General features: G+C 38.3%; 1 protein-coding gene across 7 annotated transcripts in view; it reads right to left on the bottom strand.

Moving 5' to 3' along the window:
* DST (dystonin) overlaps nt 1–12,742 on the bottom strand; it is a 291,637-nt gene that overhangs the window by 81,240 nt on the left and 197,655 nt on the right. For all 7 annotated transcript variants that reach the window (XM_069011406.1, XM_069011407.1, XM_069011403.1 and 4 more), the window contains 10 exons: nt 11,257–11,380; nt 9,184–9,392; nt 8,600–8,917; nt 8,257–8,423; nt 7,557–7,713; nt 7,175–7,301; nt 4,616–4,678; nt 3,575–3,810; nt 1,809–1,938; nt 33–232 (listed from right to left, as the gene is read on the bottom strand). In XM_069011406.1, coding sequence (XP_068867507.1) covers nt 33–232; nt 1,809–1,938; nt 3,575–3,810; nt 4,616–4,678; nt 7,175–7,301; nt 7,557–7,713; nt 8,257–8,423; nt 8,600–8,917; nt 9,184–9,392; nt 11,257–11,380 — 1,731 coding nt within the window. The remainder of the gene's footprint in view (nt 1–32; nt 233–1,808; nt 1,939–3,574; nt 3,811–4,615; nt 4,679–7,174; nt 7,302–7,556; nt 7,714–8,256; nt 8,424–8,599; nt 8,918–9,183; nt 9,393–11,256; nt 11,381–12,742) is intronic.

The raw sequence follows: 12,742 nt of genomic DNA, 5'->3' as shown, positions 1-12,742 counted from the left end.
TTAAATCAATAATGTGTGTTGGCACTACTCACCTGAACCTGTTGCTTTTGTGTATTCAGCATATTAGGATCAATTGATAATGGTCCCAGCACACTGACCATTAGCTCCTTTTCTACAAGCCAGTGCTTTAGCTGAGCTTCTGCTGTCTGGAACTGGGTCAGGTAATTTGAAGACTCCTCCAGTTTTTGTTGTCTCTCAGACGTAACTTGATTGAGCTCTTTCCATTTGGAATCTAACAATGATAATGTTAGCATATTGCATGCATGTTCTAGCAGATGGATTGTGAGACTGCAGACTATATATGAAACATAAACAGAGCTCTCTCATAAGGCTTCTTGCTGATAAACTCCAGATGCCTTATTGCAGTGACTTTGCAAATAACATCTTTTAAAAGTCAGACCCACATACACTTGGATGACAGTCAGCCACGTGTCGCATTTTTAGAGTGATGAATATACAACATCTAATAAAATTGGATTAGAATATTACTAAATGAAATACCCCCAAATTTAGGCTTTGGTCTCAAATGACATAGAAGGCAAAGAGTTGTACTCAGTTATAACTCAGGTGCCTCATTTAGATAGACAAATCTTCCTGCTTATTCAGTGAAAAAGCCCCATATATTTTCAAGGGTGTTCAGAAGCCTGAAATCAGGCTTCAACTCTGAACAGCCCTCTGAAAAAGCCTAACTCTTTCCAATGTCTTATCATTCATCTAAAACCATTCATCTAAAATACCTGAACCACATACCTAATGATGGGCAATGAGAATACTTCTGCACATAGGTATTTCAAAAGCACTGGGTAAGCTTAGATTCACATCTATGCCAGTCTGTGGTCTTTTCCACTAGGGCAAGTGGCTTCTAGAGCAGCCTTTCAGTCCTAGTCTTGTAACCTCTCCCTTCCCCTCTGTGATACTGTCAGTGCTTGCTCAGTCAGCTCTGGTATTTTGCTAACTCTCCCTGTTCCTGATTTTCATCCCGATTTTTCACAGTGCTTTTTGCTGCTTTACAGTCCTCTGCTAATTTTGTATGAATCCCCTCTCAACACTACTAAAGGTCTTACCTGCTACTTAAACTTTGCAGAGTTTCACTTACAAGAAGGACAGACTGGAAAAACTCTCAGATTCAAAATTACTGTTGGTGGAGCGATGGAAATGCCTATCACTATGAAACGAGACTGACATACAATGCTATTGACCTATAATTTATTTAAAATATGAGTAACATAAAAAAATTTTTAAAGCTCATGACAATTAGGCACTTCAATGTCTCAAAATCTATTGATTAAACATGGTCATCTTCTTTTTTTTCATTAGCCTGTTTTCTTTTTTTTTGGCAAAATTTATACAATCAGTTTTAGAAAACAGCAAAAAACCAGCAAACCCACAGAGTGCCAAAAGCCACTAGTTCACGGGGAAAAAAATCATGCAGAAGAGCACTAGAAACAATTCAAACCATTCTTTACATGAAATTAGAATCAGCTTAATTTGTTATATCTTGTAAGAAGAACAAAATATATATCTGGAGCAGTAACTGGACAGTCAAATTTTAGCTGAACACCATTTGAATAAGATAAAGCCTCTCAAACAGAGAGTCAAGCCTCTGCACTAATACAAATTCAAAGGCCATGGACATCACTGGAATTACTTCAGATCTGCACTCTTGCAAAGGGAGTTATTTCCACAGAATTTAAGACATAAGAGGAAACAAGGTATTAAAAATACTAGTTATTGCTAATAAATTAAAAAACTCATAATAAAACAACTTCCCAATCAGTCTGAGCTATAATACAGCTTTATTGAAGTACCTATTTTATCCAATGTTTGTCTCCACTTAGGCGCCTCAGGAGAGTCAGGGTTCTTCTCCAACAGCTCTGTAACTTTGTCCTTTAGTTCCTGCACTTTATTTGCACTTTGCTTTAATTCAGTTTCAAAAAGCTGAAAATTTAGGTGATAAAATAAATAAGTAAGAGAATAAAGAAGAATGGTAAAGCTTGCAGTCCATAATACTGAGGTGCCAAACATGAAGATAAAAAATAAATATTTAGCCTGTATATACTACTTTTCTGCTACGAATCTCAAAACATGTTGTAGTGACATAATTTGTTAGTCAATTTTTTTTGGAAGAGAAAACTTGAGAGATATAAACTATATTAATAATTATTGCTTAATTTGAACAAGTGACAGAACTATTCAAATGAATAAGATTTACTAGGTCCCATCATATTCACATGTACTTGGAACCTATTTGTGTACAGAAGGCAAACTGACTAATGCAAAGTACAGTTCACAGCAGAAATAATCTAGCTAGCACTGACAGAGGAGTATGGTGTGGCCTCATTTACCTCAGTAGAAGTCCTGCTATTACAGATTATTTCATTCCCCTAAACCCATAGTTTAAAGAGAATCAGGGTTTTAAATGTAGACCTAACAGAAGACTGAGATACCCCAGAAAATCCTAATTAATGCTGTTCTTGCAGACAGAAGTGAACATATCTTACATGCCTGGCAAAGGGCTCTCATAAGAATGTTGTTAAGTAATGAAGCTTGCCTCACAGAGCTGCTTTTTAATTATCCAAAACCCACAAAAATAAACACTGAACAAACTGTACCTGATTTAGAACTTCTAGTAAAAGTTCCAAAGCATCAGTTGACTCTTGCCTGAGCACTCTCAGTTTTCCAACTATTTGTGAATACTTTTCTATTACTACACTGCAGGTTAGATGATCATGTTTGCTTTGTACAGTCTCTGTTAAGAAATAAAGAGCTGGTTTTCTTTCACACTTAGGCTGAATTTTAGGATTGAATGTTATCCAACTCTGAGGAAGTTGGTGGCTGGTCAGGTTAATTTTTAAGGGTGACCAGTCAAATATAAAAGAAACTCAGTTAAATCAAATTCTGTCTTTGTTTATAGACAATCACAAGCAAGAAAAGAATTTTCCCTATCCATTACGATTCCCTTTATAGATGAACCTTACATGTGTAAATATTGTCCTTCATTGCTAGGGAAGCATATGTGTCCAATGCTGAAACAGGACAGCAGCTTACTGCTGATTCAGTGGTTTTCTCATATCAATTATAAAGGGGGAAGGAGACTGTTGTGCAGCTATATAACTTAACAAGCATGACAGGGCTGCTGAAGAGAAACACTGCCTTGGAAGAGACATAAGCTGCTGCAGCTGCAGAGACCGGGAGGTCTGTGAAGCGTCAGTGAACCAGCAGCTGCAGAAACAGCTTTTGGACAGATACAGCCCTTCAGATACTACAAGTAATCTATTATATACCTCTAAACCACTAAGATCAAAGAAGTTTATTGCATAATCAGTATAGCCTCACCTTTTCAAACTGTCCAACGAAATTACTATTTTCTGACCTGCAAAACTCATTCTCTCTGACACAGTGCTCCTTTATTCCACTGACACAGTTTGCCAGATTTGCTCTAAGCCTGACTAACATGCTTAGTAGGATCATTTAAATACTCTCTGCAATATTAATCTAGTCTGAGATACCAGTTATTTCATAGCATCTGCCTAATAAATACAAGAAAAAGTATTTCTTTGAAGGCACGAAGTACCTTATGTTGCTCAACTTGGGCTTTAACTGCTTCACTATCTGTTGGAGCAGCTTCCCAATCTGATGCAGTTTTGTCCATTTTTTGCAACCAGTGCATCATTGAGGCTGATTCTTCCTGAATATTTTGCATTTTTGAAAGCATACTTTCTAGTTCTGAAATCTTTTCATTCAATAAAACTCCCAAATCTTCATAGCTGTGATTTACATTAGACATAGCTTGCTGAACAGTTGTCAGTTCTGCAAAGAGAGGTGCACAAAGACTGTTAGAAGTTAAAAGCCCTTGAAACAATCCTGCATGGATTCTAATCAGAGTTACACCAGCTAATAGCTCCCCAAATAAGAAGTCACTGAATATGTTAGAGTTATTTCCAATCCCCTCTAAATGTGGCAACACTACCTCTGAATGAGCTAAGTTCCTATTATCAAGAGCTTCTTATTTCACAGAAATCATTATTTCAATACATACAAGTGCACAAACACATTTCATCTTTCTACCCATTGCTGTTTCAGTATTTTAAGTAACAGTTCCATGACCAAAACTTTCATATACTGGGCTACATTTCAGCTACTCTAAAGTCCTTATATAAAAGTTCCTTTGTTTCTACAAAAGAGTTGGTCACAGTGACACAAATGTATATAAAAAGGGTGTTCTGTACACATATATTTGTATATGCGCATGTCGTGAATGCTGAGGGGTGTCAAAGTTTCAAACCCCATAGAAAGGTATTTCTCAAAAGTCACATCTTACAGTAAAACAGCCATCCCTGTATACATTTATAAAAGTATATATTGATTCAGAAATCAGATTTCTGAATCAGAATTCAGATTCCGAAATCTCAGATGAGATTGTGAGGTATTGTAATAAGTACTTATAATGTCATGCCCTAGTCAATGTAGTTGTCTTACGTGATGGTGATGTGAAATTTCAGTCTAATAATGACTGCCAAAAGCAGATTTATGTACAACATCTAAAAAATACTTCCATATTTAACAGCAATTGACAAGCAACATTTCTTTATCACATGCTGAAATTTTTACTGACCTTTATTTTTCAAGAAATCCTGAGTTCCTGGAGCTCCTCCTTCACCATTTAATATTGTACCACCTGTCAAAAGAGATCAAAAGAGATGAAGCCTCTTGCTTATCTGGGCCTTTTCCCACCAAAATCCCAGCACTGCATTTCCTCTTCAAAACAGCATGATCCATAGCTGTCATTACAACATCCAGAATGAAGCTCCAGCCAGCCAGTACTATAAGTGGTATCACATAGGCCAAGCAGCTGGATGTGTAGATGAATGCACTTAGAAGTGTGCACATATATAGGATGTATAAGCAGTCCTACTGCTCACAGTGCTGTATTAAATAACTGACCAGGGCCAAAGGTTGATGCCCTAGCTATGAGGCCTATTCACAACCACATTGCTAACTCTCCCCAAAAGGACCCTGCTACTGAGAGCACAGTTTTACCCAGCCATGATGGGTATAGCCTGGGAGAGGACTAGCTGGCAAATGCTGCAACTGAGGAGAGAACTAAACATTAAACAGCAAAGAGGCCCAGAGTGGTCATTGCAGACACCATAACCAAAGGCACTGCTTACTTAGGGTACCTTTACCCACCAGGGAAGTGGTTGAGATACCATTCCTGGAGGTATTTAAAAAACATGTATACGTGCTGCTTGGGGACATGGTTTAGTGCTGAACTTGGCAGTGCTGGTTAATGTTTGGACCTAATGATCTTAAGGGTCTGTTATAACTTAAAATGATTCTATGGTTTATCAGCACTGTAACTCTGCACAGACAGCTCTCGACACCAACTGGATTGATCCCTATCTTGTCATAACCAAGACTCAGACATGTGCTCCATGATAGGAATTGCAACGTGGCACTCTTATTGTTATGCCTGAAGTCCTTACTGTCACTCAGAGGCAGCCACTCACTGAGGCAGCCCTACTAAATAACATAGTATCAGAGCCTCTGAAACCAGAGCTAATGGGCTTTGTAAAATGGAGTCAGACCAAAGAGCAGGGCCACATGATCACACTGCAGAGAACTGCAAGGAGACTCACTTCCCACTCTCCTGCACATATGTATTCCCAGATGAGCAATTAACAGAGGAAGATTAATGGTTGCCTTGGAAAAGGCTATGCATCCACCCCCTGGTACCAGCTGGACAGTGAGGACCACATTAGTGGCAGCTGGAGGATGGCAAGAGAAAACAAACCAGATAAGAGACGTCACAGGCTCCAGCCAGGGTCTTGTAGATCTTCCCGCTCTATTAGCTGGACTCTGGTATTTATAACTGTGATAAAGTGATATACAGTACAGCTCTTGTCAAGGAGGGCAAATGTTCTGGTCTGGAGGATTATAGGTGCTCTTATGTGATAGCTATTTAACTATTTTTTCTATCTGGATGCATAGGAGTAGAAAAAGAGGCAGGGGAATGAGCCCAAATAGAAGATTCCAAAATGTTCTTTAAAGATTTTTATTTAAAGTTAAAAAAACAAAACAAAAAACCCAAACCAAAAAAAACCCACCAAAACCAGAGGCAGCTATTACAAAGAGATACAAGAAAGAAAGTGTTCTACTTTTTGGCCAAGAGATATCCTGTGTCAGTCCCCAGCCTCCCAGATATTTGCAGATGACCAGTGAAGGCCAACACACTTGAATTTATTTCCAGATTTAGTCAGTTCAAGAATTGACTGAAAATGTGCTTATGGCCATTAAAATGCCCAACATCCTTTACTATGTCTGGAATGATACTTGGCAGAATTACTGGTTTCTTTAAAACAAACTAATATTTAACACTAGAGTAAAAAAAAATCATGGAAATAGACTTGCTATCTTTAAATTATGATTACCAGTAAAATAGAATTTAGCTGAATGTCCAGACAGAAAACACACTTCGGCCCAGGAAAATCATGCTGGGATACAAAGCTGATTCCCTTCTGTGCCGTTGTTTCAACTAAAACACTGACTAATACTAATTATGGTATCATATTAGGATGAGTAGGTTTATCTAGGCTCACTTTTTATATAAACCATCCCCTCATTACCCTTCTAAGAAAAACTCCACGACTCCGCAAACCTTTCTGTGTTTGCTTGGCGTCACAGAATAGCCTTTTGGTCATTAAACAGGTATCTCTGTACAGGTGCATCAGTGTTTGCAAAACAAGGCTTGTATTTCTCCTGCTGGCAGAAGCCTTGATGGATATGTGAAGCACCAAACAGTGATCAGAATAAGTCAGTTTCTCATCATCAGAAGCTTTCTGGGATGAGGTGAAGGCAACTGTGATACTGTCATTTTATGTACTATCTGGGAATTACATAACAGCTCTAGGACATGTAAATCATTTACATCAGTGCACTTTTACATTATTTTGGCAGAGTAAAACAATGAGAATGTGTGCTGAATTACTACAGCAGCTAGACAGTTTAAATGAGAATCACAGCAAACAATGGTCAAAAGTGACATGGCTAAATGTTTTCTCACAAGCCATAATATTCAGAGTGCTAATCCAAGGGTGAAATAATTTAGATTTTTGTCTAAAAGGTTTTAAAAATTCCTGAAATGTTACGCTCACCTAATTATACAAAAGCATACCTGATTTGGCAACTGCTCTCAGTTTGGCAGGAGAAGTCACAGCAGTGATTAGGTTACACAGCAAAGTTCCTCTGCTATTCATTTTCTGCAGCTCAGGTGCCTTTAATGTCCATTCATCTTTTAAATTCTGGTTAAGAAAGATCGTCATTTGTTCATTACAAAACTGACTTCAGACTTAAGAGACTTAGTGTACAGAAAAGAACAACTTTGCTATTTGGGAATCTGCTGCAAACCATACAAAGCAAATGGGAATGTAAATGCAGACTGCAAGCCCCCTAGTCCCAATTACTGTGACTCCTTACACCTTAGGTCTGTATTTCAATATTACTAATAGATGCCTTATTTCCTTCAGCCAGATTTCACTTCTCCTGCAATGGCTTACCAATGTATCTTCCAAAGGTTTCTTTAACTCCTCTGTATTCAGAGAGGGCTGTGCTGCTGGAATTCGTTCTGTTGTCTCTTTTATCCATTTCTTTAATGATTCTACAAGGAGCTCAAAAGTATCCATTTCTTTCTGACAAGATGATACATCCTCTTCTCTAAACAATTAAAGACAAACGAATGACAAAGTACTCCTTCTAATAATTAAACTAACAAATATTATCAATCTGGTATTACTATTCCTAAATTCAAAGTGTCAAAAAGCTAATTTTATGGATATAAGCAGAATGTGCAAAAGCTAGTTTTACTGTAAAGGTAACCTCTATAGAATCTCTTATAATTTCTCCAGTTTTCCTTTGCAGCCTGATGCCAAATGGTACTCTAAAACAATATGCACAAGCAGCAATTTGTGTTCTATCAAAGAAGGGGAGAAGTAGGGTTTCCTTAAAATTACCAAGAATCATGTGAATATCACAAAAGTTGAAAAATTATTTATCTTTATGGCCCTTTTTAGAGCTCTTGAGCCAGACAGACTAACTACAGAGGCATTTTCAAATAGAATCTTTTCTTTCTACAAAAAACCCCTCACTTACTCTGGTTAACTGCAATATCTTGAGATGGCCTGCAAAAGGACAGCAGTAATCACAACATTCACACTGTGTTATTAGCCAAAATGGAAACACTTTGATTATTCAACTTACTTTTCCTTTATCGTCTCCTCTACCTCTTTGAATTTCTTTGACAAAGCATTTACTTTTTCTAATACCAGTGCTTTATCTCCAGGAAGAGCATGGAATGAAAGCTCTTCAAGAAGCTTCTTCAAAACCTCCAGATCCTTCTTGTGTTGTGCCAATTCTACACTAGCTTCCTGCAAAATAGGATGACGTTCTTCATATTAGACTTCATAACCACTTGTTCAAAGTTAAACTCTTGATTTTAGCTAACCAACCAAAGTGGGGAAAAAACATGCCTTGTTTCTTATTCAGTCACTTAGATGAGTTAGACTAAGAATGCACAACAGATATAAACTGAAAGCTACAGTACCTGCATGTATTGAGAGACTTCACTAACATCCTTTCTTGGTGCCTCCGTCTCACTGAGTGCCTGGTTTTTCTCATCTAGAAACGATTGAAGTTTTTCTGACAGACCTTCAAATAACTCCACTTTAGTCTTCAATTCCTCCATTTTCATAAGCTTCTCTCTATGCTTGTTACTTGCTTCAGAAAACCGACCTGCAAGTTCACTCATTTTAGCTTGCAGTGTGGATGCAGTGGATGGATCTGCTGTTTCCATGAACTTCTTCACTTTTTCATTCATAGTGTTTATACTGCTTTGGCGACCTGCAATATCTTGTTCTAGCATCTGAAACATACACGAATTACTTTGTATTACTTGCAACTACATTTTAAGAAGTGAAATTCGTCTACCACATAAAACAACAAATCAGTACAGCAAGACCATCAGTGTAGTCTATTTCAGCTACAAAAATCCTCACGTGCAGTTTCACTTGACACAACTGCCCTCTTTAGTATTTTGAATCCATTAAAGGTGCCAACCTAAGATTTTAGTTATTTCTTGAAATCTGCATTATCAAACAGATGTTTCTTCTTTCAAAGAATTCTACTTACAATGCTTTTACTAATAATATCCTGAATAGCAGCAGAATTCAAAGGCACTTGATCTTGTTCTTTAAGGCTCTTTTCAACTCCCTCCATCCAATCCAGCATTTCATCCAAACCATCCTGCACACTTAGGGATCGTGTCAGAGTTACTTGAAGCTTCTCATTCCTTTCATTCACGGATTTGGATAAATTGTCATATCTTTCCACGATATCATCTGATAAAAAGAAAATGTATTTCAATTTTTTTCCTCTAGCCAAACTAAGCTTTTAGCTCACTTCACCAGTTCTCACAAGTTGAGTCAAAAATTGCTACATTAGAATGAAGGAAAAAAAAGCAGCTTTAGTCAGTAAAAACATGGAAGCAAAGACCAAAAATTTCAAACAGAGCCAAGAAACACACCAGACAAGGGAAATCAGGGAGCAGCATACAGCTGTAGTTGCCCAGAGTTAGAAACTGATTTCCATGTAGCTCTAGCTTAAGACAGCTGTTGACTGTTCCCAAGAAATAAAATAGCAGAGTATTAAGACAGGTCTTCTACAAATGTCTCTTATGTTACTGTGAGACCTGAGAGGTTCATCCAGATGGTTCTTCATTAGACATTCAACACTCTTGAGATAACTCTCTGGAAGTTACAAGCTCCATGAACCTCCTACAGAGTTTCATCACTCACTCCAAAAAGTCAAGCCACAGGTTTTTTATTTCACTGTTCTGCAAGTTACTTATGGAATTTCATGAAGAGACAATTTTGTCATACAGAGAGCACCTTCAAACTTCAGACAGGGGTGAATGTCATGCTGTGCTACTTCTCACTACTGATAGGAAAGAGTATTAAGTGTAGGTGGTAAGGGTTTGTTAGTGACAAGTTTTTTTGGCTCATGTGAGAGGAGGTCAAGGGCTGCCCCATGGAAGACACAGATGGTTTCAGCCAACTCCAGCTGACCCATCACGGAGCACAGCTGAGCTCCTCAACCAAACTGGTGGTGCTGCTAAAAATGTATTTAAGAAGTGGGAAAACACTGCATGGGACTAAGAAATGAGGGAAAAGTATGAAAACATCCCTGCAGACATGAAGGTCAGGGAAGGCATAGGGAGAGAGATGCTCCAGGTGCTGGAGCAGAGATTCCCCCGAAGCCTGGGGAGGATGGAGGAGCAGATAACCACATTGCAGCATGTAGAGGACCCCACACTAGAGGAGGTGGATATTTCCTGAAGGAAATTCAGCCTATATCCACACTGGAACAATACTAGCATGAAAGATTTCAGGTCCCTCACTGGAGCAGGGGAAATGTGTGAGGAGGAAGCAGCAGCAGAGAAATTACGGACTGACCACAATCATCCATTTCCCATCCACACTGCACTGTTTGTCAGGGAGGAAGTGGGAGTAGTTGGGAAGGAAGGAAGGAGTGATGGTAAGCCTGGAAAAAAGAGTGGGTGGAGCATAGTGTTGTTGTGATTTGTCTTTGTTTCTCATTTCCCAAACCTGTTTTATTTGGCAATAAATGGAAGTTAGTTTTTGCGAAGTCAAGTCTATTTTGTCCACGCCCAGTAAATGGTAAGTGTCTTTACCTCAACACATGGGGCTTTACCATCTCCCTGTCTTTACCTCAACACATGGGCTTTTCCATCTTAATTTTTACCCTCATCCACTTGAGCAAAGGGAATGAGAGAGAAGGTGGGTGAGCATCTGGCAGCCAGCCAAAGTCAACCCCTCCATAGACAGTTTCTTAAAGTTGGAAGGAAATAACTCCTAAGCTAAGCAAACTTCAAATAACTGCTTGTAAACAGGTTCCTTGGAGTCATGTTTCTCTGGAAAATTTATGATGCTCAGAAAATCACTACCTCTGCTCAGCAATTCCTATTTCTGTAAAAAGAAAAAAATGAAATGACAGTGAAAAGCATATGGATCAATGTAGGAGAGAGACCAACAATAAAGTTATTGTGTTGTAATGACTTATGAATCAACAAAACGTGGACTTGGACAGTAACACAAGAATGTCGAAACTATAATTTTTCTATTCCAGAACCTGCATGCAGACACAAGTGATAAAAAGAGGCATTAAAAAAAGCAAATATTTTACCCAGTGTTTTTTGAATCTCATCTTTGTCTGGTGTCAACTCTCCCCTTGTGTCCAATAACACTTCAGCAGCTTTTTTCAGTTTTTCTACAGCAATTTGGTGGTTAGACACTTGTCCCTGAAGAACCTGTAAAATTCCACTATTATCAGTTATGCTTTTCAGTACAGTTGATATTTACATAAGCAAGGCTTGAGATATGTCACAGAACCTAAACTTAGTGCTGGGAATAAACTAACTCAATTTGTGACCTCTCCTTTAGAAAAATCCTGACCGGTGGTTATGGCTGCTGTTAACCTTCTGGCCCTTGTTTTAGTTCGTTCACCATCTTTTTTACCTTATGTTTTAGAATACTTGTCTGACTCAACTTATTTCTTGCATGTTACTTCAAATGTGTCTTTTGTTTAATTGTTTCTAAAGACCCCTTGTACAGACTACATTATAAACATATTTTTCAACTCAGCATCTAAGAACAATTCAGACGTAAAAGCGCACAATCAACAGCAGCAGTTACACATTCACCACCAGTGGTATCGACAAAGGATCAGGCTGATACTGCAGAGTAAACAGGAAGAGCTTGAAACAAGATAATTGCCTTCACAGTCAGGAACCCCTGAAACAGTGTGGCTGAATTTTTCCTAGGTTTGTCCATCTAACCAAGGAACACATGTTCAGAGACTAGGCCAGCCATGATTTGCTCCAGAGACAATGAAGACAAAAAGGCTGAATCAACTTCTAGTGGCTTTGTCTCTCCAGTGTGTAAGAGTACTTTAGGGCAATTAATCTTTAAATTATTTCTGGCCTCTGTGTTTGTTTTGATTCACTTGAATTTTATAGAAGTCTAAAGTGAAAGGATTTCTCATTTATTTTTTGATATTCATTGATACTCAATGAATATATTAATCAAAAGATAATCCTATGTGCCCTGCCAGCACAAAGAAGTCGTGTCAGTGCATTCAGCACCGGTACCCAGAGCACAAGACTGTGCCAGAGCACAGTACCTCATCTTGCTGACCCATTTGACACAATGGGTCTGAGAGATCTGAAGAGGCTTAGGCTAGTACTTGTGCAGAAAGAAAAAGAATAAAAAAGAAACAACAAAAAAAGAAAGAAAAAAAAGATGTACCAGAAAACCTTGTATACTAACAAAAGGCAAGCAAGCTGATGCCAGAGGCAGTGAAGAATACTCTGAAGAACAGTTAATCCCCATAAAAAGATTAGACCTCACCATGCTGCCAAGGTCTGTGTCTAGCTGGATTATCAGCTGCATGCGTTGGCTACAAGGGACAGCTTTAACTTGCAACACCTGACTTCCTCAAAATACTCTTTGTTTTGCTTTCATTAATTGGCTTTCTTTCTTCAGCCTCCTGGTTTTTCTCTTCCTTTGAATCTTTTGACATTTTGTACTCTCTTCCTTCTTCCCAACTCATATTCATTGAGTGCTCTTTTGTGTGGCAAGTAATCCATGTAGACATTCATAAAAAGAACCCT

Source organism: Aphelocoma coerulescens, chromosome 3 (assembly GCF_041296385.1).
Source record: "Aphelocoma coerulescens isolate FSJ_1873_10779 chromosome 3, UR_Acoe_1.0, whole genome shotgun sequence".
NCBI lineage: Eukaryota > Metazoa > Chordata > Aves > Passeriformes > Corvidae > Aphelocoma > Aphelocoma coerulescens.
The sequence above is the reverse complement of the archived record's forward strand: the minus strand, read 5'-3'. Positions and strand labels throughout refer to the sequence as shown.